This window comes from Hipposideros armiger, unplaced genomic scaffold (genome assembly GCF_001890085.2).
Source record: "Hipposideros armiger isolate ML-2016 unplaced genomic scaffold, ASM189008v1 scaffold_91, whole genome shotgun sequence".
NCBI lineage: Eukaryota > Metazoa > Chordata > Mammalia > Chiroptera > Hipposideridae > Hipposideros > Hipposideros armiger.
The window spans coordinates 1294611-1320241 of record NW_017731441.1 but is presented as its reverse complement, the minus strand read 5'-3'; the positions used below and the strand labels follow the sequence as shown (position 1 = coordinate 1320241).

The 25631-nt window shown below is 47.3% G+C and overlaps 2 protein-coding genes across 3 annotated transcripts in view; one reads left to right on the top strand and one right to left on the bottom strand.

Moving 5' to 3' along the window:
- Positions 1-11925, top strand: part of CARS2 (cysteinyl-tRNA synthetase 2, mitochondrial) — a 47829-nt gene extending 35904 nt beyond the window's left edge. For both annotated transcript variants that reach the window (XM_019644778.1, XM_019644776.1), the window contains exons 10-15: positions 3399-3465; positions 4863-5001; positions 5768-5891; positions 6669-6767; positions 8781-8987; positions 9417-11925. In XM_019644778.1, the coding sequence (XP_019500323.1) occupies positions 3399-3465; positions 4863-5001; positions 5768-5891; positions 6669-6767; positions 8781-8987; positions 9417-9485 (705 nt within the window). In that variant the 3' untranslated portion in view covers positions 9486-11925. The remainder of the gene's footprint in view (positions 1-3398; positions 3466-4862; positions 5002-5767; positions 5892-6668; positions 6768-8780; positions 8988-9416) is intronic.
- NAXD (NAD(P)HX dehydratase) overlaps positions 11419-25631 on the bottom strand; it is a 29712-nt gene continuing 15499 nt past the window's right edge. The window contains exons 5-10 of the mRNA XM_019644754.1: positions 24724-24832; positions 16272-16322; positions 16081-16185; positions 15133-15253; positions 13592-13712; positions 11419-12581 (exon numbers count right to left, since the gene is read on the bottom strand). Of these exons, the coding sequence (XP_019500299.1) occupies positions 12431-12581; positions 13592-13712; positions 15133-15253; positions 16081-16185; positions 16272-16322; positions 24724-24832 (658 nt within the window). The 3' untranslated portion in view covers positions 11419-12430. The remainder of the gene's footprint in view (positions 12582-13591; positions 13713-15132; positions 15254-16080; positions 16186-16271; positions 16323-24723; positions 24833-25631) is intronic.

Genomic DNA, 25631 nt, shown 5'->3' with positions numbered 1-25631 from the left:
GAAATGAAGAAAAGCAGGACACATGACTACATGGATGCATTATTTAATAACAGCAAAACCATACGAGTAGACAGTGGATGGAGATCTCAAGTTAGTTGGCTAGTTTTGGGGAATTCAGGGGACCAAGAAGTAATAGTCCTTTTTTTATAATTTGGGAAGGAACACACAGGAGATAAGACAGATGGAAATTAAAAAACCAGCTTCATTACTGGTAAAGGTTGGGTTAGATGGGGGTTCTTCACTTGTTTTCCCCCGGAGATCCCTTTGGTGGCCTGGTGAAGTCTGTTGACCCTTCCTTGGAGTTTAATGTTTTTAAATACATAACATGAAATATATAGGATTCTAAAAGGCATAGAATACATTGAAATGCAGGAGTATATGCGCTTCTTCACTTCAGTGAATTATTTAACAAAATCAAGCAGCAGGGCTGATAGCCGCCATCATCTCACATAAGTGGTGGGCCTACGATACTCGGAGGTAGTACAGCAGCGGGACGTGAGATGACGACCCCTGTGACCACTCAGGCTGACTGAATTTCAGGCTCTGGTGATCCTGCTGTGACTCATTGCTTATACTGTTCATTGGAGGAAATGTCACATTCAGTTGGAGGTTAGTGGAAGTACATATGTAGCCATTTTCTCATCTAAATTTATATACCTCTCTCCCCTCCCAAATCCTATTCATCGGCCTTAGGAGGTGTGAGGGCCCCCAGCTGAGAGCCCCTAGATGAGAGTATTAGCTGAACATCTTCCTAAATAATGCCACCCCTGAATGAGAAGGAGTCCCCACTGCCTCAGGTACAGCCAGGCAAGGGGGGTGGGTGCCAGTGCCGGACCCGTGGTGGACACTCCCTGCCTGGTGAAGGGAAGACCAGAGCCACCCTCTATCTCTCCAAAAGGATCAGCCTTGGGAGTCTGTGAGCGGCCTCTTCCCCTTCCCAGGGAGAACTGAATGAGGCCACCCCACTCCCCCAGGTGAAGAGCTGCAAACTTGTTTCTCTGATGTGGGTTGCCATAGCTGCATGTGTCAGGTGATTGCCACATCAGCCTGGTGATCCGAGGAGTCAGGCCAGAGTGAGGAGTACAGTGTGGCCGGCCCTCGTCACTGCTCACGGCTCTCATACCTACAGGCCTCGGTAGCGTCCAAGGAGAAGAGAGGCGAGGCCAGAAGGGCAGTGGAGAAGCATCTGGGATAAGCTTCCAGGTCCGTCTTCTGAGTCGTTGGCAGGCGATGAGCTCAGTGAGGGTCAGGTGAGCTCGACGGACCTGACTAGAGAGATGGGCCTTTCTGGGCAGAGAGGGTGCTGGGCTAGCCTCAGTGTGTCAGATGTTTCCGTGTAAAGGCTCTTGGGCGGTGCATTTCACTTACAACCACGTAAATCTTACTGGGAGCTGAGAGGGTAAGGATGCCCAGCTTGGTGTGCCCAGTCTTGCAGGAGTGCCCTGGCACTTACACAGCAGACGCACAGATTCCCCAAGGTGACCAAGAGTGCTGTTTGGCTTTCTCTCGCAGCACCCGGCCCCTGAGCTCAAGGACCTGTGGGGAGAGGATCCGTGCTTCCGGGCAGGTGGCAGCTGATGTGAGCTTTCCCCTGCCCCGCAACAGCAGACACAACGCTGAGTGCTTTCAGGGTGTGGGCCTCACTCTGGGGCTCCGTGTCTCGGAAGTTGGGCAAGGCAAATTGCTTTTTAAGGTGGTGATAGCCTGACATTTATTAAAATATGCTTGACTGACAGCATTCTGTGAGGCCTTGGGGGATCTAGCCAGATGTTTTATGTGCCAGGCTGCAGTTGATTTTGCCCCATGGTAAGCGTGGCATCATGTCAGGAACCAGCAGGACGGAGGCCCGTCGTCTGGGCTGGTCAGTGAAGACTGAGGGAGCAGATCGCATGGGAGCAGGAGACTGCCCTTTGGACCAGTGGTGGGGGTACAGACAGTGCTTCTCCTGCAAGGTGTCCTGACCAACAGGGTAGCTGCCAGCAAAGGTGCTGCCTGGGACTTGTCTCCAGCAGGTGAAACTTCGTCTAACCCTGCCAGGTGTGCCCAGGTGGCCCCTTCATATAAGTCCGTTCCAAAGCTGGCACGCAGCTGGAGCAGGTGCTCGCAGTCTGCTTTGTTTCTCAAGCATCCTTAAGTCCCCACAGAGGAACCACCTGACCAGACTTGGCACAGGACCCTGGCCAGGTGTTTTCTCCCAGCTGTCACACACTGGGTCAGTGTTGTTCAGGGGAGGCCAGAGACACTGTTGGACGAGGAGGGGGTGGATAGACATGACGAAGGGCTGAGAACGTCTCCTTTCTCACTCACTGAGAATCCATGATGGAGAAGGATGGTTCTGGTTTTTACCAAAACTTCTTTGTCAAACAGTCCTGTCTGAACCTGTTTTTCCTCAGTGCCCAGCATTGGTCAGCCGGCAGCATGGTCACTGTGGACAGTGTGTCCTCAGATAGAGCCCGGGGCACCCCTGTGTCTGAAGGGGGCCCTGGCCAGGCTGAGCAGAGCCCCACTGTCTTTCCTGGGGCCACACTGGAACCCGCTGGGAGGCTGTGCCCTTGCCTCACTTCTTCCTCCACCATGTCTCATCCCTGTAGTCACCGCAGAACTTTCCCTGGCCACCAGAGGTTTTGTTGAATGTTGTACTGTTTAAACAATTACTGCTATGTTTCCCTATGTTATTCTTCCTGATATGGAAACTTCTTTCTGTAGACATTGTGGAAATAACCTACAGGATCATATTGATTTGGTTTCTAGTTTTACTTATATTTAATCAGAGGCAGGTTTTTTCTTCAAGAAACATGAACGGGGGCCTGCGTCACTCAGTGCCTCAAAGAACCGTGTCGTCAGAGATGAGCTGGGCCCTCCACGCCTCAGTCCGACCCTGAGCCTGGACGTCGCTTGTTCTGATGTTACCATGGCTTTTCCTGGACAGTCTCCTTCCTGCTCCTGGGACCCTGTCCCTCTCACGCAGCTAGGAGCTGTGTGTCCCACCTCTTCCCCAAGTCCCTTCATGTGTGCAGTCCCTCTGTGGTTCTCAGGCCATCTGGTGGCCTCTGTTTGTGTCCCTGTCCTCTCATGACAAGGATCAGAAAACCCTGTCATTGTAAAGAGCTCTCGAGGCCAACAACAAGCAGATTCCCTGGTGCCTGCGTGGAGCAGGGACCCCAGGCAAACAGGCCTCCGCCTCTCGGCCTGTCCCATAGATACTGGGACTGAACAAGGAAAATGTGGGAAAAAGGGCTAAGAGTGAGTTTGGAAACAAAACAGCTTTTCATAAACATACCTGGTTTCTTGATATGACAGCTCACGTAACTGTAGTAACTAATAAAATCTCTGAGGATTCAAACGTGAAAAAAAAAAAAAAACGCTGTACAACTCTCCCGTATTTCTTCCTCTGCTAGGACTTTCTGAAGACGTTTTCCCCTGATGTCTTCCGGCTCTTCTGCATGAGGAGCAGCTACAGGTCAGGTGAGCAGAGCAGTGGGGCCTCCTGGGATGCCAGCCACGGAGTCTACTTGTATATAGCTCTGCAAAGAATCTTCTGACCGTACTTGGGGAATAAATACCAAAATACAGGCTAAGTAGTAACAGTCTTGTGAGTGTGGCTGCTCTCATGCTTTAAGGTTTGAGTTCTGAAAGTGAGTCCGATGATGCACTATTAAAAAGCATAATCCCAGAGTTGGCCAGAAGATTCCAGAAGCTTATCTCATGAAGGCCATGGGTTTTCCAGTCAATCCTCCCCATGTACTCCACCACCTCTCCCTCTCTGTGGGGCCTGGATGTCTGAACCCCACAGTACCTTCCACTTCTTGCTTCATGAACTGAGGATAACTGGACTCTCTGTCCTCACAGGGACTGAACCAGGAGCCCTCAAATAGGGGTCCCCTAGGGCTGCAGTCCCCACGGTGTTGTGCTCCTGCGTGCTGCCTTGGGGGGTTGTTAGCGATGTGTCCCCAGGCCCAGAGGTCTCTTCTTCACCCAGAAAGGTGAGGTCTGGGGACACCAGCACTGTTGTGTGTGGCTTGACCAGTGTAACAGCAGTATGGCCTCTAGTATCTGTGACCGGCAGTGCAGGAGGAGCAGGTGCCCTCTAGGGACAGCTGGGCACCTCAGCTTGTGTACTGGGCACAGCCATGACCATGGAGACAGAGTTTGGGGTGAGGCAGCCACAAGCCAAGGGCCACCTGGGCTACCAGAAATCAGAAGAGACAAGGAAGACCCGTCTCCTAGAGCCTTTGGGAAGAGCCTAGCCCTGCTGATGCCTTGATTGCGGTCTTTTTTGCCTCCAGAGTTGCAAGAGAATAAATTGCTGTTTTGAGCCCCCAGCTTGTGGTAGTGAGGCGGACAGCCCCAGGACACTACCCCACCCCCAGCACTCTGGCTGCACCCTTTCTGTGGGCGCCAGGAGGCAGGGGTCCATGCCCCAGGTGGGCCAGCCCAGGTGGAACGAGTGTTCCTAAATCTGTTTGCACGTCCTCTGACACGCTGTGCTTGAGGACTAATCCTTGCTCCCTCTCCTAAAATATTGAGCCCAAAGTCCTCACGGCACCAGCTGGCTGATCTTCGAACTGCTCCAGGTACCCAAGTAGATCTCTCCCAGTTCCCAGAGTTAGCTGTCTGTCCATCTGTCAACGGGAATGAGCCCCCGTGGCCAAAACACTGGGAGGGGTTTTCCATGTTCCTTCCGAGGTGATGAGACCGACTGGCGGTCTGTGTGGGGTGGGCCTCAGGGAGGCGCAGGGTAGGGAGCAGGCGTGTCCTTTCTCCACTGCTGGGTTTCTGGAGAAAGGATGGCCCGGTTAAGAAATGCTGGGTGTGGGCACGCTTGACGGGCACCCCAGCTAACCCACTTCCCCCTTCCGCAGCCATCGACTACAGCAGCAGCTCCATGCTGGAAGCAAAGCACCTCTTGCTGGCCACAGCCGCATTCGTGGAGGACGCTCGGGCCTACATGAAGGGGCAGCTGGCGAGCGGCCCCATCAGGGAAGACGTGCTGTGGGAGAGGTAGGTGCCATCCCAGGGGCCGCCCAGAGAGCCCTGGGTGATGCCAGGGCTGCTGCCTAGAGGGAAGCGAGGCTTTAGGAGACTGAGGACTCTTACGCGGGAGTGCTAGTGTGGCCACGGGCAAGCCTGTGATCCCATTGGGTGAGAAATGAGGACCTGCCATGGGAGGTTGTGAAGGTGGTAAAGAACATTTGTGCTCGGACGGGGTTCCCTGCTGATATGTATTAGTGTGTGATGAACAGAGGCCCTTGTCACCATGGCGCCAGGCTGGAGGGGAGAGGGCTTTCCCTCCACAGTTCAACACTATGGCCCACACGTGGATGCTGTGTCTCGCAATGGCCAGAACTGGTCCCAGGGCCCACCCAGCTGCCAGGGGGCCCAGAGCCCAGTCCTTCCCCATGCCTGGAAAGGGGGGAATTCAAAGGAAGTGAAGACCGGTAACGATGGGCAGCAGGGAGTAAGATATGGAGATGAAGCCTCGGAGGGGTCAGTGACGGGTAGTAAGTGCAGGAGAGACCTGGCAGAGTGATAGAGGAAGGCCGAGGGGACCTGCGTTCCCTCGTCGTGGGCTGGGAAGGAAGGAGAGGAACTTGGCCGTCATGGACATTGCTCTGGAGGGTCTGACAGTGGAGGAAAGGGGGTATAGGCTGCAGCCAGGGGGCAGGAGTGGGACCGTGTGCCAGCTCCTGGCCACAGCAGCAGGCCACCTGCTGCCGGGCGGGACCAGGGAGTGTGACAAGTTTGTTTCCCTCATCTGTCCTCCAAGGCTCAGCCACACCAAGGCGGCTGTGAAGGCTGCCTTGGCGGATGACTTCGACACGCCTGGGGCTGTGGATGCCATCATGGACCTCATTCACCATGGGAACAGACAGCTGAAGACGGTCACTAAGGTAAGTCCAAGGATGTGGCCAGAGTAGGGTTTTTGTTTGTTTGGTTTTTCCTCATAAAGAACAGATGACGCCACCTTCCCAACTCTCTGGGGTGACTTCATCTCCCACAGCTGGTGGTTTCCAGGCCTCTCCTGACTAACGTTCCCCAAGTTCCTAGAGTTGCTTCACCCCAGATGTGCCCTAACCTGTTGGCCCTGCAAAGGACACAGCCACCTCCCAGAGCCTGAAGAAGTATATACGGGTATAAGTGGGATACAGGGTGGTCCCAGCACACTGACAGTACGTGTCACATTTGCTAATACAGGAGCGCGTAACCCCTCGGTTCACTTCGAGGAACTCTGGCACCTCCATTTGTTGTTAAAACATGAAAGGGGGAGACACTACTGTGTTGGAACCCCAACTCTGTGCCCACCCAACCTGGCCCTTCTCTAGGCCTTGGTCAATCCCATTCATGAGGCTCTGCCCTCATGACCTCTCAAAGGCCCCATCTCCTAAAACCAACACACTGGGGATTGTTCTAATGTATGGATTTGTGGGGGACACAAGCATTCAGACCATAGCACATCCCCATAGTACAGATGGGTGAACTCAGGTGCACAGGTTAAGTGACTTCCCCAGGGTCGTTTGGATTGCTAGAGTAGCAACTCCAGGATTTAGTCCAGTTGTCTCCACCAGATGCTAAAAAAGCAAAAGGCCAAAGTGACTCTTGAGGTCTTTGTTTTGTTACATCGAGTGTCCTTTGCTTTTAAAGAGCCTTCTTTGGCTAATTTGTCACAGGAACCTGGTGGTCCTAGGAGTCCTGCTGTGTTCGGCTCTATCATCTCCTACATTGAGCAGTTTTTTGAGACAGTTGGAATTTCTCTGGGAAACCGACAGGTACAGCCTTGCCTTTTCAGTTCTCACTTGTGGGATTGTATCTATATGTTGTTAGTACAGTCACCATTTTTCCCCTTTTAAAATGTCCCTTTTCATGGGTAATTGTAATGCTAACTTCATTTATGTGCTTAAAGTGTATTATGTTGCTTCAAAAGTTAACACTCAGAGCTAATATCTTGTTAACTAAAACTGCAACAGTTCTGAGCAGACCTAGCAGCCCAACTTAGCTGGAGTGGTGTGTCATCAGTTCTGCACACACGGTTTTTATTTTGACAGACTCTCAAAATGTAGTTAGGTGTACAGTAAAAACACTTTCCTGAGCCATCTGAGAGGAAGCTGCCAGCCGAGCCCCTCAGATCTGTCCAGTAATGCCCTTTATGGCAGAAGGGTCCACTGCAGGACCCGTGGTGCTTTTAGCTATTGGGTCTTGTCCACTACTTTCCTTGCACCAAGCCAGGAATCTGCCATTTCTCCGAGGGGCCTGGTTGCTCTTGGTAGAGAAAGATACTCAGGAGGGAGGATCCGAATGCTAGATGTGCTCACTTGTGTTTGGGCCATGGCTGCTCTGAGCCCTCGGCGGGCAGAGCTGGGAGATGTGTGTGAGATACTGTGCACACAGTACCCAGGTTCATTCTGTACTGATCTACATTGACTGACACCCAGGAGTTGCCACCAACTCTTCAATCCCAGTCCCCCAACAAAGGGTTCATTCTGCTTTCCTCCCCTTCCATATGTTAAGTCCCTTTCTGATAGTTAGAAACCTGCCTCCCAGTATCCTACACATATTTCCTTCGGTGTTCCTCTCTCCATGCACAGCCCCCCACTGCAGCCACCCCTCCTGTGGAGACAACCTCCTGGAACTCTGACCCTCCCACCCCTGCCTGGTCAACCTCCTCACCCCTCAGGCTCCATCCCTCCAGCAGGCTGCCCTCTGCACGGACACTCCTTGGGCTCTGACGCCCGTGCCCGGCCCTTCTCTCCACGGGGCCCGCCTTGCTGTGCTGCACCCAGCAGCTTTAGGACTGCTCAGGATGGGCAAAGGAAAGGTCTAGAAGAGCCATTTTTGAAAACATTTTATGTGAACATGTTTTTAACATAGAAAGGTCTGGACTGCATTGTCTTTGGGAGCATATCCAAGTTTATTGATAGATATGGATTACCTGATAGACTTAATGTCCCTTCCTGGGCAGCCCAGAGACTGTCAGCAGGTCATACGAAAGTTACTCGTCTGGGGTGACCAAGTTTTTGCAAGGTTTGTATAATTGAGGATCATGTGAGGTTTAACAAGTTTGACCCACAAGTTGTAAACTGTTGTGGGTTGTTTCTTTTACCCCCATGAAACACAAATAGCCACTAGGACTCCTTCTCCATTATGGAGCAAGACATTGTGTAGCAGAGAGGGGACTTCTGGCAACTTGCAGGAGTCGGAATCCCACTTGATTTGTTGAAATTTCTCCAGCTGTGCACTGAGACTGTGCTTTTCAGACGCTTCAGAGAAAACGTGTGTGCGTGCGCAAGCCACATGGGATGTCTACATTGTTTAAAATACTTGGTTAGAATGAATATTTGGTTTCATTAGTTCACAAGGCTTAGGCTTCTAGACTCTGCCTAATGGACCAGATGATAAACACCTTTAGATATTAGCACATCGGTGGAGCGGCAGCTGCCAGCTTGTTGGGGTGTGTCCAGGAATGGAGGCAGGAGAGCTCCCTAGCCAGCCCTAGGCCTCACCTCTGAGATTACTCCGATGCCTGTGCTGGGAGCCTGGGTGGCATTAGGGAGCCCTGCATGGGTGACAGGCATTCAGGAGAGAGTGGAGACTTGCCAGCAGCTCAGCACTTCACAGCCTGTCCCCCTAAGCGGGTGAGAACAGCTGGCTTGAGTTCCCCACAGAGCTTTGAGGACGACGCATGCTAGATGGGCTTGGTTCAAAACTCCCTGGGCCCATCAGCCAGGCATGGCTGTCTGGGCTGCTGCCAGAGCCTCTGGTCACACAGCTTCGCCTGGGTGTAGTTTGTTTCAGGGGACAGCAGCTCGGCCACGATGCACAGCGTGGTGGAGGAGCTGGTCCGATTCCGGCTCAAGGTCCGGCAGTTCGCCCTGGCCACGGGTGAGGCCACCGGGGAGGCCCGGCGGCAGCAGCTCCTGGAGAGGCAGCCCCTGCTGGAGGCATGCGACACCCTGCGCCAGGACCTTGCTGCTCACGGCATCAGTATTAAGGTGAGCCATGCCACTGAAGCCCAGTGACAAGGGGATGACCACCCCGGGGTGCTGTGTAAACCAGCTAGCATCATGCAAGCATGGAACGGTCAGAGCTCAGACATCCCGTGCTGATGCCACTTCTGAGCACAGAAACCCAACCCAGGACGAATTGGGGGCTGGAGTCACAGCCAGGAGGGACACTGAGGGAGAGGGGGCCCAGGGGCCTGTGTGCGTGAGGCCTTGGGGTGGAAGCAGCCCTGCCCGGCCTGGCAGTGGAAGGCAGCAGTGTGCCTGTCTGTGTCCAGCTGCTGCCTTTAGTGCAGCCCAGACAGTGGGAGCATCAGGGCAGGCAGGGCAGTGTCTCCTGTTCCCGAGCCCTGACTAGTGTGTCCATTTACTACGTGAGCCAAGTGAGCCTGCTCAGTTGGGACCGTCTTCCTCCCCCAGGACAGGAGCAGCACATCCACATGGGAACTGCTGGGTCAGAGGTCAGACAACCACAAACTGGGGAGCTGAGGACACGTGAAGCGGGAACCACAGGCTAACAATGTCGTTCTGTGTTTATGTCATGATAGAAGCTTTATATTAAAGTTTCCTGTTGTGGCTGTTTAACATTAAAGTAAGTTAAACTGATACAGTTCCACTGGTGTATTTGTAACTATGTCTAAAAAAATGGATTTCTTTATAGTACCAATGGCCATAGACACAAGTGCAGTTTAGTAAATTCAGACATTATCATTCATGATGCAAGCCAGCCGGCCCATGTCGCAGGGTCTGACAGCCTGGGAGGACTGTGAGCCTGGAGCCCAGGATGGAAGTCCTAAATGAGGGTCCCAGAAGACATCAAGGAAAGGGCAGGTGGGATCTTGACATGGGGCCAACAGGTCAGCAGCCTCCAGGACACCCCTTTCCTGATGGGACCTTGGGGTGATGTGGCCGTGCTACCTGCTCTACAGCAGGAGGACGCAGCCCGCACCTCTAGTGCTGGGCAGTGCTGGAATGGAGAAGGTCATTAATTCTGGAGGAGTCTGAATGGCAGGGCTGAGAGCAAGACACAGGTATGATATAGGTGGCCAAGTGTGTGCGAGGGCATTTGGCGGACAACTGGGGGCCAAGGTTGCTGGCGGCCTTGCTCTTGGGTCCCTCACCTTTCTGCTGCAGGTTGGGGAGCTGCTACCGCTGTTTGGGGAACCAGCAGGAAACAGAGTGACCCTCTTGCCACTTCCCCCATCTCTCAGGTCCTGGCCAGGTACAGTTTCAGGCAGCAGGTAAGCAAGCACACGCTAGGCATAGCTGAGGATGGCTTGGTGTGGCTTGGCGGCCGAGTTTGTCATTAACCTTCAGGACCCTGAAAGGCACTGGTGTTCCTATTCTACATATAAGGAAACCCATTCAGAAGCTGACGTGCTAAAAGTGACCCAATCAGTACATGGTAGAGGGAAGACCTCAGATGGCAGGTAGGTCCCTTACAAGGAGACATCCAAATAGGGTCGATTCAGTACTGAGAAGCAGACTGTCCCCTGATGGCCAGACACCTAAGCTGCCCATCCAGTACTTCCAATGTGCTATCCTGGTCTCAGGAAAGCCCCTGTAAGAGAGTGTCCTTAGCTGGAGCTAGTGATTACACATGGGTTTGTAAAAGAACAAGGAAGCAATGACTAACTTAAAACTCCTGGTCCTTGGCTACTGAGGTATAGTTCATTATCTCCCTTCTAACCAAAGGGATTTTGAACTTATTCAGAGCAAAAACTTAGATAACAACCAACACAGGAATCGTTCCTGTGACTGCTAAATTTTATTTTCTATATAATGAAATAGCAACATTTCATTATTTTTCAAATTACTTCACTTTAACAATATTGGTAGGCCCTGCTGAAAAACACTTTAGATACATAACAAGCTTATATATTTTTATCTTCCTAGTACCTAACAATGTCTTCAACTTAGGAAAGTTGAAAGATGGGTTCTGGCTATTTAAGAAAAAACATGAAACTCTACACTAAAATAAACCAGATCTGCCTTTTAATAGTTACTAGGATTTAGATGTAATACCCCAAAGAAAAAAATGTCCGTGACAGTTTTTCTAGAAAAGTTCACATAGTGAGACTTTTACAGTTAGATGTGAAATAAGTTACAAATACTTTTAAAGAAATCTTAGACGTTCATGGCCAGTTTAAAGAAAGTAGGATCCGTTTGGGGTGAGGTATCTGAACCACAAATCTTCACCCAAGAGTAACCACCAAGGGCAGACAGGCTTTTGAAGGAACTGGACAGGTCTTGCCCTTGTAGAAGGCATTATTCAACAGTAAGAGTACATTCAAGTAATGTGTTAGGAACCAAACCCTATGGAGACATGACAACTGAAAACAAGTAACTCTTAGGCCACTAAGAAAACCACCAGTACAACCAGCCACACAGACAACCAAACAAGCGAACCAGAGGTTAACAAGACAATACAATCTCATTTATTACAATTTCAGAGTATCAGCTTCTTTAATGGAATCTGAATCTTCCTGAGGACCCACCCACTTTCAAACCACAAGGACCGCTGTTCTGCGCGGGAAGCAGGCATGACCACAAAGTTCAGTTCCCCAAGGCCTCCTTGATGCATCCCGAAGCTTTCCACCCACGAGGGCACACCGATGGGCCATCTCAGGAACAACAGCATGGTGACACTTGGGTGTCCCTCCCACTCACGCATGCTCTGCTGGGCCCCAACAGCCACCACATGCACTTGTGCGCACAGACAAGGAGAAGTATAAGACACAAGAGCCCCCACTCGTCCATTCAGGTGTCAGTGTCCCATTAAGTGACCTTCTCTGATTTTCCCACAGTGCCTCCAAAAGGGTTTCCAAGGCCAAACTGATCACTGCCTATTGTGAATACTTGAACCAATGAACCAAAATAACCAATGCTTAGTATTTCTGCCCAGACCGCTTTAACATAATCACTATTTTAAAAACAAAAATGAGCTAAAGAATGAATGCCACATCCTTTGGTGGGTCTCAGTTAAAAAAGAAAAACACATCATTCACACAGGCATTTGGAAATGACCGACTGGCTCCCTCCAAGAGGACCATCTCGTAAGGGGAACGTACGGCATAAGCAAAAGGAGCAAGCAGCGCGTCAGCAGAGGGAATGAGAAGACCTAAACTCAGAGACGACCCCGGAAGTCTGCGATCTTGGAGCACGCCCACAAATTCAGCTGAGCTAGTCAAAGACTTTCTCATTCTCAAGTGATTCTCCATTTTTTTCTCAGTTATTGCTGAGAAGCTAAGAAAAAGTTCAGGAATACTTTGTTTAGGGTTCATTCTAACATCTCAAACTGCATATTAGTTTAACCAAAATTTGCTGCATTCTTAAATTCTCTACATTGACCACTGCATCCCAGACGTGCACTGTCCCATTATGAATGCAGTCTCTCTCATCATGGTGCCTGCTTTCTTCCTGTTTGCACTGGCTCACGTTTCAAAGAGTCTGTTGAATGCAGATCCAATTTCTGCAATCATGTCGGTGGTGGTGGTGGAGCGGCCATGTTTCTGGAAGGCTTGGTGGTTGCACTGCCTTGTGAGGGTGCATGCGCCGAAGGCAGCCACGAGGAGGGGGCTGAAACTGGAGGGCAGAAGGGTTAGCAAAGTGCTGCTGGAGGCGGGAAGTCCTTGGCCTCCACTGCTGTGTCTGACACCAGGGGCTTGAAGCCACCAAAGGCTCTGATTTTCTTCCTGTTCTGCCCTGAGACCCCAAACTGGCCATTTCTAGTCTGATACACCGTTGAGGCAGAAGGCAGCTTTGTTACAGTTACAATAACCATTAATCCCCTGATATTGATATTCCCTGACTAAAGGGAATCATATCAAAAATACTTATCCATCTGGAGAAAGGTTAGAACACAGCAATTTTCCCCTTGTGAACACCAGACCAGGACTTACTGGTTATAGTTTAAAGTGCTCTTCAGTGCCCAGGGTGTGAGGGAACATTCAAGATCTAAGAAGGCAGGTTCTTTACCATTACTAGGCTCCCACTATAGCTCTCCTTTCCATGAGCATACGCCCAGGTGGGGGTCCCTGCCTGCCAGGTGTGCTACAACCTCACGGGCCAGCATGCTTTACCAGGTGTCGGGCAGGGCCTTCCAGCCTGGGACATCCCACCTGGTATGTGCAGTCATCACTGTCACCATGATGGTGCCAAAGCCCAAATCTTAGAATTCTGCTGCTGCCTGAAGAAAACACATCTTTCAGGATACCATTCAAGGTAAGCTCTACCGCCACCTGCATGTTTTCTATTTCAACATTTTATTTTACAGAGGAAACGTAGCGGACCTCCCAGAACAGTGTTCTCAAACTTGACTGCACATTAGAGTTAATGGGAGAGCTTTAAAAGCTAGAGATGCCCCAGAGCCCATCGGCATCGACTGACGGGGAGGAGCCCAGACATTTTACAGTGTAAAAGCTCCCCAGGCAAACGTTCTGGATCAACCCCTGCCCTGGGATTTCTTCCACATCGGTAACACCCACATTTCATCTGGAACATTCCAAGCGGCTACTTATGAAATGTATTTGCTACCAAAACAGCTTACATAGTTAAAAAATTTCCAAGTAGGATAGATGAAGATGTGGCCATACCCATTTGTTTTCTCAGGTCCGGTGTGGAGTGCCCAGTGCGCGAAGACGCCCAGGGAGCCCGAGAGGAGGTCTCCTTGCCCACCACACCTGCGGTTACTGCCCTGCTGGCTGCACTCAAGCACTGCAGGGCAAAAGCAAGACGGCATTAGAGTGGGGGCTCGTCTGTGCTCACAGGGTATTCCAGGTCATCCATGGTGCTTCCCCCTTTGTTCCCAACAAGGAAGCCTCTCTTTTACAGGAGAGGAAACCGAGGCAGGCAGAAACAGGCTGCCCCAGAACCAACTGTTTAGTATGGTGGTCAGTGGAGACACCTATGACTCAGAGCCACTGAGGGATCTGCTGGAACAGAGATCAAAGAAGAGCACAATTGCATAGCACACGCGGGGCCTCAATCCCGCAGGCTCCTGACGCCCAAGCCCACCAGAGCATCTCACACTCGAGTCCACCTTCAAGGAGACGAGCTCAGTGCTAGCGTCCCAAGTAGACTCGGCCGGTAATCATCAGGACTTCATTCATGCTGTATAATGAGACATTTCTACTTATTTGGAAAATAACTGGAAAACAGGTTGTTACATGCTCTGGATGTGTCAGTCCAGAGCACCTTCCGGCAATAAAAGACCCCAAAGGTTTCAGGATCCCTCAGACAACACTCACTCTGCGTTTCCTGCCCAGCATGTGAGAGACAAAGTGAGTGTGTGAGTGCACGTACACGTGACTCCGGATGCCTTCTGTTCTCCGTTGGCCGATATCATTGGCCTAGTCAGCGACTCTACACCTAGGCGACAGTTCTTTGTATTAAATTCTAAGAAAACTGGTGTGCCTTTTGCCTCCTGATCAGATTTTAAAGAAGGAGCATTTCTGTTCTCAGGGAGTTAGAGATGCTGTACAGTCTCTGGTTGAGCCTCACTGTGTAGACATGAGCAAGTGCGGACACTGCACCTCCACCCGCACCCCCATTTGCTCTCAGCAGACCACAGGCTCCCATGGACAGAATGTGACTGCAAGATGTGCCACATGCAGCACCTGTGAGTCCCACCACTACTGTCAGCTTCTAGGACCTCTTCACTTTCCAGTCATTTTTATACAACAGGACAACATGCAGTAAAATATTCAAATAACGGCATTTATGCTATAGGCAAGATGGAGGTGCAGGTCCAGGCCCCTGGAGCAACCCCTGTTACAGCTACCTTGCACTGGGCTGCTGCTTATAAATCATTAACAGAACTTTAGCCACTGAACCTGGTATCGGCTGCGATCAGCACTCATGACTGTAGCTTCCCTTTGCAGAACAGTGAGAAATTAAAATGGACTTTGAAGAAGTTGTGTTTAACAAGCTCATCAGGAAGTCCCTGACTGAACACATGTGATGCACATGATGTGTGAGCATGTGAGCCATGAGTGACCACGTGTGATGTGCAAACATGTGACACACTGAGAACACTGAGCACCTGTACTGCGCTGTGATGAGAGATTTTCTTGGGCCTTGTACCCAGCATGGCCGCACTGGCTGGCTGACACGCGTGAAGCCCAAGGCCACTCACCCTGTTCCCCATCAGAGATCACATCCTGCTCCCCTTTCTGGACCACGGTCACATTCCCCAGGGCCTGGCTGAGTCTCAGCACAGCTCCACGGCGATCACTGCTGTCCACAGGGCCTCTCAGCTACGACACAGGACACCACAGACAAAGTTGTCATTAGACACATGAAACAAGCTCACAAATGTGGATACAATGAATGTCCTGCCTCATCCATCCTGATCCTGACTCTCACATCTCAGGGAATCCCCCAGGCACCTGCCGATGGCGAGCTCTGCCCTCCCACCCCGCCCCCGACATGTGTATTCCAGCAGGTGGAAGGAGGCCCAAGGTATCATGGACTGCAAGTCCTCCAGGTGATGCCAACACCGGGGCTTGAAGCAGAAATACTGCTCTGCTGCATGGCTCCTACTTTGTCAGACCACAGGTAAAGAACACGTCCATGGTTGGGATTTTAAAGTTTGCAGCAGTGATGAACTTCGAACGATAATGCACTAGTATCTGTGGGGCACTTGGTGCGTCAGGACTCGTGGATGTACACGTGTTACTTCATTTCATCCTCCCAGACCCTGTGAGGCAGATGCCATCATTACCCACTTTTCACAGACTATGAGTAACAGGGCAGAGAATGGAGTGATCCGCACAGATTACACAGTGGAAGGGGTTGGCTGACCCCAGAGCCCACCACCCCCTTGCATCCAATCAAAGATGTAATGATTGGAAGATGCCCCATCACATACGCCACCAAAACCAAACCAAACCAAACCAAAACCATCATTAGCATGTAAAAGAATGTGCACCGCAGAAAAGCATGCATCTGCTCGCCTGCTATCTGCTAGTCTGCTCCTGCAGACGCACCCACAGGGACCAGTGGGCGCAGACCTGCACAGCGTGTTGCCCACCCCTCAGGATGAGGAGGACTTGCACCGAGTCTTTCGGTGGTCAGCACTCACCACAGCTTCAGAGAGTCTGCTGAACTCCACATGGTTGGGAGTGAGAACAGCCTTCCGGTAGCCTTGGATGAGGCCCGGCTGCTGAGCGACCAGCCACAGCCCGTCCTGCACAGAACAAGGACTCCCGTTTACTGTACAACCTTGGGGGCCTGGCTGTAAGGAGGGGACAAGAGAGGAGAGGCCACACTCACTGCATCAATGATGACGGGGACACCTCTGGCCTTTGATGCTTCTAAAATGCCCTGTGAAAGAAGGAAAAGCTGTCACCTGTCAGAGGAATTAAAAGAAAACTGAGCAATTCTTTAATGAATTTCAGTATCAGCTCATCAACAAATAGAAAATAAAAGTAAATGCGTAAAACAAACAGAAAAGACCCAAATGAACCGACAGAGTGCCTCTGCAAGGCAGGGCACAGGAAACTGAAAACAGAAGCCCACGGGTGACACGAGGAATAGCACTGGGCCCAGGCTAACCCAGGAAGCCCTCCCAAGCTAGAGCCTCCAAATTTCCAACAGACACTAATCCTCAGGATTCAGAGATGAAAAGTCTAAGTCTTAGGAATTCCCCAAATCATCAGCTTTTATGTATTTTTCATAACACTTTATGTGTTTTAAAATAATGATCTTAAAAATAAACAGAAAATCACCTCTCTCTGAAAAGGTTATACTAAGTTTCAGAGGTTTTTTTGCTAAAAAAGAAAAAGTGCATGTATGCGTGCATGTGCATATATCAGATCAACATATGGTTGCTTATTATGAAGCAGCATAAGACTATATATTACAATAGCATGTAAAAATGATCTCTACCTGATACAGACACTTGATAATAGAAAACATTAAAAGAGAATAAAACAAAAAAAATATATGGTGGGCAGAAATAACTTAAAACACTGAAAGATAAATACACATATATTTAATTATGTTACCATTCTAAAAAGGAACTATGAAAGCCCACAGCACGCGCCCTGCCCAACAGTCTCAGTGGTTCTTTGCTAACGCTGGTCAGAGCTCTGGGAGCATTTCCAGAAGCCCCTTCAAATGAGGATCAGGGTATAGGAGCTTCATGGAAGCTTATTACTTTCTTTAACAATGAAAAGACTCTGTTTGCCTTTAGTTTGGCTTACTGTTAAAAGTGATTTGGCGCTTGCTAATTCAGATTTTTCAATCTCTGGTTTCTTGCTGCAGTATTTGCCTTCATCTGACACCTTCATCTCTTTGTACTTTTCCTATTAAAGTTCTTACAAAACACAGTAGCCTAAAGTGAGTAATCAAACACAGGAAAATGTAAGTCAATACAATGGACAGTATTTGAATAACGTAACATCACAAAACACTGGGGTCTCCTGGCACGGTTAAGAGCATTACACAGAATCATGCACCAAAGTCACCATGTAAGGACTGATTTGCTTCCATCACTCAGAGGGTTCATATGAAGTACACAGTGCATTTAAACTGCATTTGCAAGGATGACTGATGTTAATAGCAGTCGGGGCCATGAGGACACACTTACAACAAGGCAATAGCTCCAAGTGAGACGCTGATGATAACATCACCACTCTCCAAAACGGCAGCTTCACCCACCACCTAGTTAATAATCTAATCTAAAAGAAGAATGGCATAGAAATGAACAAGCTACACCCAGATCAGAAAAGTCTGGAGGATGGCTGAGAAGCAGTACTTTGTCTCCAAAAATAAGACACAGCTAAAATAAAGTAAGCATTTCCCACATAAGAGACCAGGCAGAAGTGAGAAGGAATGACAGCACCCCATCGCAGAGTCCTGGCAAGGGCAGCCTGCTGGTGGCACAGTAAACTGATATAGCTCTTTGATTCAGCAACAGATCATGTAGAAATTTATCCTAAAGAAAATACCCAGGGCCGGCCGAGTGGCGCATTGGTTAAGAGCTGGCTTGGGACGCCAGAGGGCCCCGGTTCGGATCCCACATATGAGGGCCAGTGACACTGCCCTCCACAGCTAAGATGCTGAACAACAGCTCAACCTGGCGCTGGGCTGCCATGAGTAGCTGGTGATGGCGTAGGCTGCAGCCCCTGCTGCAGTGGGTTGCCATGGGCTACCGTGTGTAGCCAGCAGCCAGCGTGAGCGGCTAGCAGCCACCGTGAGCGGCCGTCCAGAAGCCGGCAACTGATCTGCCTCACCTGCGAAGAGCGCAATGATGGTGCCAACTTGGGCCAGTGAAGCAACGTCCTCCACAACTAGACTAAAGAACAAAAGGGACAGCAACTTGTCTATTCCTCTTCCCCCAATTCCCCAAAAATCTTTAGGAAAAAAAAAAAATACCCAAAAGAAATGGACAAATATGTATACAGAAATGTTCAAGATATTACGAATATAATAGGAAAAGCTATAACAGCCTAAATGAACTAAATACATTATTGTATATTATGTAGCTACTAAAATATTTAAAATAAAATATTAGATATTAAAAATGTAACAAACAAAATAATATATAATGTAAATACATATAAGAATTAAATAACTTACATGGAAATGCATAGGACCAGAATAGCCAAAATAATCTTGAAAAGAAAAAAGTTTGAGGGCTTCACAATTTCCCACTTCAAAACTTACTGTACAGCTTACTGTAATGAAGCCTGTGGTACTGGCATAAGGATGGCTATACAGGCTGACTGAACAGAAATGAGAGCCCAGAAATAAACCCTTACATTTATGTCAATTGATTTTCAACACGGATGCCCAGACAATTCACTGGTAGAAAAGAAGAGTCTTGAACAAATGGTGCTGGAAAACTGGATATCCACTTGCAAAAGAATGAAATTGGGCCCCTTCCTTACTCAAAAATTAAAATGGACCACAGACCTAAATAGAAGGGCTACACAACGGAGCGCTGAACATACAGGAATAAATATTGGGTGACGCAAAAAACCTTCTTAGATAAGACACCAAAAGCATAAGTGACAGAAGAAAAAAACAGATAAACTGAACTTTATCAAAATTAAAAATCTGTGCTGCAAGCTACCATCAAAGAAATGAAAAGAAAACTCAGAATGAGAAAATATTCATAAATTCTATCTCTGATAAAGGCCTTGCATTTAGAATATACAAAGATGTTTAAAACTCAGTAATAAAAAGACAAGCAATTTTTTAAATGGGGAAAGGATATAAATAGATACTTCAGAGATCTGCAGATGTCCAATAAACATGAAAAAAGGCTCAACATCATTGCCATCGAGGAAATGTAAACCAAAACCACAATGAGAAAACACACACACACACACACCACTTCACACCTACTGGGATGGCTATAATTAAAAGATGGCCAATACCAAGTGCTGGAGAGGATGTAGAGAAATCAGAACCCTCACACATTGCTGATGGGAATATAAAATGGTGTTGCTTCTATAAAAAACACTGGCAGCACCTCAAAAATATAAGTTAGCATAAAAACGTGTAAACAAATGTTCATAGCAGCATTATTCATCATAGCCAAAAAGTGGAAACAGCCCAAACATAGATCGACTGATGAATGGATAAAAATGTAGTCTACCCATACCATGGAATACTAGACTGCAATAAAGAGGAGTGAAGTACTGACACACCACAACATTTTTGAACCCTGAAATTATGCCGAGTGAATTTAGCTAGTCACAAAATGCCACACAGTGTATGACTCCATTTCCTTAAAAGGTCCACAATAGTCAAATCCATAGAGACAGTAAGTTGATTAGTGGTTGCCAGGGGCTAGGGAGGTTGAGAGGAACAGGGAGCAATTGCTAATGGATATGGGGTTTCTTTTTAGGGTGAGGAAAATGTCTAAAATTGATCATGGTGACGGTTGCATTAACTCTATGAATATAGAAATCACTGAATTGTACACTTTAAAAGGGTGAATTCTCTGGTACGTAAAAATCTCATCTCCAGGATTCAATTTCCTCATCAGAAAAACGAGGATAAGAATAAAAATCTAATAGGGTTATGAGATTACACCAGATAATGAATTCATTCAAAAAACATCTGCCATCTTTTGCAGTGTATAATGAGCCCTTTTTTGTCCAAATGTGTGAGGGAAAAATAAGGATGCACATTATACATGGGTAGTACTAGTTCCGTATCTATATAAATGTTTTTAATTCTTTTATTTATGCTTATGAGTTAATGTGTAACTCTAGAAATCAATGATGTTCGTATGCAAAATAATACCCTGGAATACAATAATCAGTTTCGTTGAACTTATGACAAATTTGCAATGATGAAGAGTTCTTGGCCTTCTATGATGCGTAACTATCGTAAATTTGTTACCGGTACATAAAATCTCTTGTAGCTTGTATCTGTTCTTGTATTTTGTAATTATTTGTTACATAAAATTTCTTGTACCATAGTGTTAAAAAATAAATGTTAAAGTTCCTTTGTAATACAAAAAACAAGTACCTAAATGTAAACAAATAAAAATTTGAATTAAAAAATTAAAATGAAACATTTTTTCCCCTCAAAGTTTGGGCCAAAAACATGGGTGTGCGTTATACACGGGAGCATTATTATACATGGCAAAATATAGTAATAAATGTCTGCTATGTAGCAGGCATTGAACGGGAAGCTAAGAAAGCATAATGCATTGTTTTGTGTTAGCTGGAACATAGGAAATGCTCAAGAAATGTTAGCAATCCTCATTATCATGACTGCTATTTTATATGCAGAGGGAGAAAAGTCCAAAAGAATGAATGGAAATGTTAACTTTGGAGACTGGGCTGGGAAGTACAGTGATTCATACCCTTACCTTCTAACTTGTACATTGCGAAGTGTTTTTTTTTCTTTAATAAGCATTCTAAATTTTTTATTATGAACTTAAATTCAGAGAGGAAAAAGACAAAGTACAGAAAACTAGCTTTTTTCACCTTAAATTCACCCGATCCCGCTTGATATAGACTGTGTTTTTATGTTGCTGTAATCAATCATTTTTTATTTCAGCATATCAGATACAGTGTTCCTCAGTTAAACATAGTCCACTTATCTGATTGTAGAAAAAAAAACTAAATGGTTATGGTATTCCAGCCAAATAATACTCGTATATCAAAGTTTGCTTAGTTATGCCCCATCTGGTCAAGGACAGATGCTCCATAAGAAAGCATTTATTTGCTAATTAGTATCCCACCCCGTGTATCAGGATATTTCCCTTTGAAATATGGTCCCTGAAGTGGGATGAACAAAGGGTCTGAACAAGTTAAGTAAGAGTGCATGTTCTGAGAGACTGAGAAGATACCGTAAGTACCACATTCCTATGCTGCTTTCCCAGATACTTGCTGAAGAGCAATTCTGATGCTAACCACCTAGAGATGGTCTTTGCACAGGTGAAGGGCACAGACCCTGTCTTGAGACACCAGGCAGAAGCTCAAGGGTTCCCAGGCCACCAGCACTTCTGACCAATGGGACACAAATTTGGGAATTCCCACCACCTCCTCAGGTCCAGTAATTTGCTAGAATGACTTTCAGAACTTGGGAAAGCACTATACCTTCAATTACAGTTTTATTATGAAAGACAACAATCAGGACCAGCAAAATGGTGAGACACAAGGGGCAAGGTCTAGGAGGGTCCCACAAAGAGCTCCGGACCCTCTCCTGGTCAGTCAGGACACACATGTTCCCTTCCAGGCATATCTGTGTGCACCAACCAGGGAGCTCACCTGAGTTTATTGGGGTCTCTGATATTATGTTCAAGAGACTGACTGAATCACTGCCTATGTGACTGAACTCAATCTGCAGCCCCCTTCCCTGGAGGTGGCAACAACTCGCATCTCACTTTCCTAGTGTAAAGGCCCCAACCCTGAGTCACATCTTTAGCATAAGCTCATGTGTGGTCCAAGAGGCCCACCATGAGTAAGAGTCATTTCTATTACTTGCAAAATTCCTAAGGTTCAGAGGCTCCCTCGTAGGAACAGGGGACAAAGGCTAGCCAATTCTTTATCATACCCCTTCCACCACTGGGGTTTTGTGTCTCCAGTGCCATGCACACTGCAGAGCACATAGCAGCAGAATTAAAATAAATACTGCTACTTACACAGCCCCTGAAGATGCTTTCACACATACTTAAGCTTCTCAGAGCTTAGGTATGGAAAGTACCAATTCTGGCACTGGATGTTCTGGACACAAATATTGCGAGTCTTGTCTGGATGACTGTGGGTGTCTAATATCTGCACAAGACATCATCTCTCTGTATCGGTTTCCAGATCTGTAAAATGGAAATAATGCTACTACCTACTTAAGAGGCTTGCTGTGAGAACTAAATGCATTAGTAATACAAAGTACTCAGAAAAGTGCCTGGCACACAAAACGCACATAATATTAGTATATGATTCACAGATTCTACTGAGCTCAATAATCCAGTAAGTAGAACATGATAATGAAAACAGAGCAGATGAGGAAACCCAAGGTCATTGAAGCTGCATGGTCTGTCTTGGGTCCCCCTGCTAGTAACTGCCCCCAGGCCAGTGTTCTGTGTGGCCTTAGCACATGTATTTGTCCCAAGGAAGAAAAAAGTGGTTATGAATTCTGGTAAAATCCAAGCATATTTTCGATTCATGTAAACAGTTTTTAAAAAAATAAGTTCTTCATTTCTAATTACTGATCTTAAATTTTCCATGCATTAAATTCTTCGTTGGGGAATGAACCATCTGTGGCACACTCCAGGGGAGTCTTTGGTTCAGGGTGCAGGGCAAATGCCCAGCATGGGAACTCCTCAGGGCTGAACACCTCAGCCATGGCTCAGGTGGGCACAGGAAGTCCTGCCTGTCTGCGTCTGGCTTACTTCACTTGGCATAAAGGACTCCGGAGGATACATTACGTTTTAATCAACACTTTTGAAAGCGACAATAAGTGGATCTACTATCAATTTTAAAGTCAAAACAAATATATTGCTCAATTTCATTCATCCCATCACCTGTCACTTGTCATGGCTGTTTCTCCTCAATGATTATTCATGAGTTTGAGGAAAGTGGAATTTCAAACCCCAACTTTCACCTCAAAGACTGGAACTGGAAGATCTGTCATGGAGGGTATCCTTACAATCCATGTTCTCACTAAATTCTGGTAAAGCAAACGCATTTCCTATCTTTTTAAAATGCTCTTTACCAATCACATTGCTAAGAAAGTACAACAAACACACATAGCTCCCTACACCTTCCTTTCACACCAACTGCTCAATTTAATTCAAAAGGCAAAAGCTGAGCGAAAAGAGCTCGTCTTGGTTAAAGACGGTGAGGATGGTTAATCATGTTTAGCAGACTTCGAATCCTTTAATGGGCACATGACCAGGCACCATCTGAGGGCATCAAGCACATGCCCTCATCTGGAGCTCACTCTCAGCCCCCTGAGGCACCATCTCACATAGGGCACATCACATCACCTTCTCCAGGGCTGAAGCTGGGCAGGTGACGCAGGAACACTGAGAAGGGCCCGGGAGAAGTCAGTGAGATCGCGGGGAGCGGTCCCCAAGATGTCCCCACTGGTGACATCCTGGCAGTGTCAGAGAATGCCAGGCACAGGGAACACACAGAACATAGGGCTGGCATGTAGTCTGACCTTTATTTTTCCTAATTCTAGCTGTTTATTTGTATTTCAACCTTTTGAGGATAAAAAATTATTTTCATCTTTTAGATTTTTTCTTTTTAGACAGGCACAAAATGAATTGTCAGTAATAAAGAATAGCATAAATGACCAATGAAAAAGTAAATGAACATAGATATGTACATGCGGGTGAACTAGGGTCTCGTGCCCACTCTGTGTCACCGAGTGGCTAGGCTGGGTGTTGCTGGTTTTATCTGAGAAAGATGGCAAGGAACAGAACAGAGGTCAAAGCCGCCAACCAAGTGACTTGTGCTGCCCGAAGGCCAGGATTTTCTATAGCCAATGGGAACACCAAGAAGGTGGAAAACCACCAGGTTAAGAAATCAGACTAACAGAGCTTTCAAGAGGACCCAGCTGACAACACAAAGATAGAACCAACAGAATACCATTTGTGTTTTTACCTAAATGTACAACTTACAGCAAAGGTAGTTATTAGAGAAATTCTCAGAAATACCCTCTCCCACTTGGGTTATCTGTGACAGTGACTTTGTCCCTGCTGTAGCGTGTTGTGTACCTAACTGGGCACTGTGCAAAACATTTTATAAAATGTGGCTCTCAGTAACCCATGGGGGTGCAATCACCCCTTTACAGAAAAGGCACAAGGCCCAGGAGGCTGAGCGAGCTGCCAGGGTCCCCAGCAAGAAGGAGATGGTGTTGGGAGTGGAACGCGAGCCTGACCCCAAACTCTGTCCACTGCTAACACTACTCAGTCTAGACGCTGGACTTTCTAACACATCGTGTGTAACACACATAAACATCACGGTGACATCATGAAACACCTGAGCGATTCCACAGTGACTTCCTTCTGCTACAGTATGGAAAAAACCAGTGCCCCAAGAGTGAAAGAGATTCCTTCAGCCCAGTTTTAAGTTCATTATCATCTTTGTGCCTAGTTCCTCCTCTATCCCCCAAACCAAATTTTATCCATCTTAATTATTCCATGAAATGGCACACAGAACACTAAACAGAAATTAAAAAAAAAAAAAAGTTTCTGTTCTGACTTCCCATGTCTATCAGGAGAGGTTTGTTTAGTAGTTCTATACGTTACCTTGGCATTTCCAAGAAGAAAATCATCTCTACCTAAGCCAGGCCCTACAACCAGGGCATGCAGTCGGGGCAGCCACTTTTCCACTTCACGCACGGCATCAGGGCTGTCACTAAGGAAAAGAAGCGCAGAACAGTTTACTCAAATTTTGATTTATTTGTTTATTAATGAAACTACATATTTTTCCAAAGTTTCCCAATGTCCTTTTCCTATTCTAGGATCCAAGACAGGTAGGTCCCCACCCTGCACTCAGCCAGCACATCTCCTTAATAGACAGATTTATCTTTTAACGCTTCAACGTAGATGTCTAGCTGTCAACATTTAAATGCCCTACAGGGCACTGCACTAAGTGAAATAAGTCAGACAGAGAAAGCAAATATTTATGACCTCTTATATGTGGAACCTAAAACAAAAACAAAAACAAAACAAATAAACAAACAAAGGCTCATAAATACAGAGAACAGACTGGTGGTTGCCAGACGTGGGGCAAGGGGGGATACGGGAGAAATGAGTAAAGGCGATATAAGTTTATTTTTAAAAGAAGAGGAATGGAGTATGGATGCACACTATTGTATCCATATGGATACATGTACATGGATAAAGCCCAAAACATTATGCTGAGAGAAAGAAAGCAGACACAAAAGACCACATACTGTATGATTCCATTTATATGAAATGTTCAGAAAAGGCAAATCTATAGAAACAGAAAAGTTAGAGGTTGCCTAGATCTAGGGGTGGCAACGGGCAGGGGCTTGCTTTCTGGAGTGATGGAAGTGTTCTAAAATTAGACTGTGCTGATGGTAACAACTTAGTAAATACACCGAAGTCATTATACAATTAAAATGAGTGAATTTTATAGTAAGTTATATCTCAACAAAGCAGTCACACACATTAGAAATAGTTAATAATGA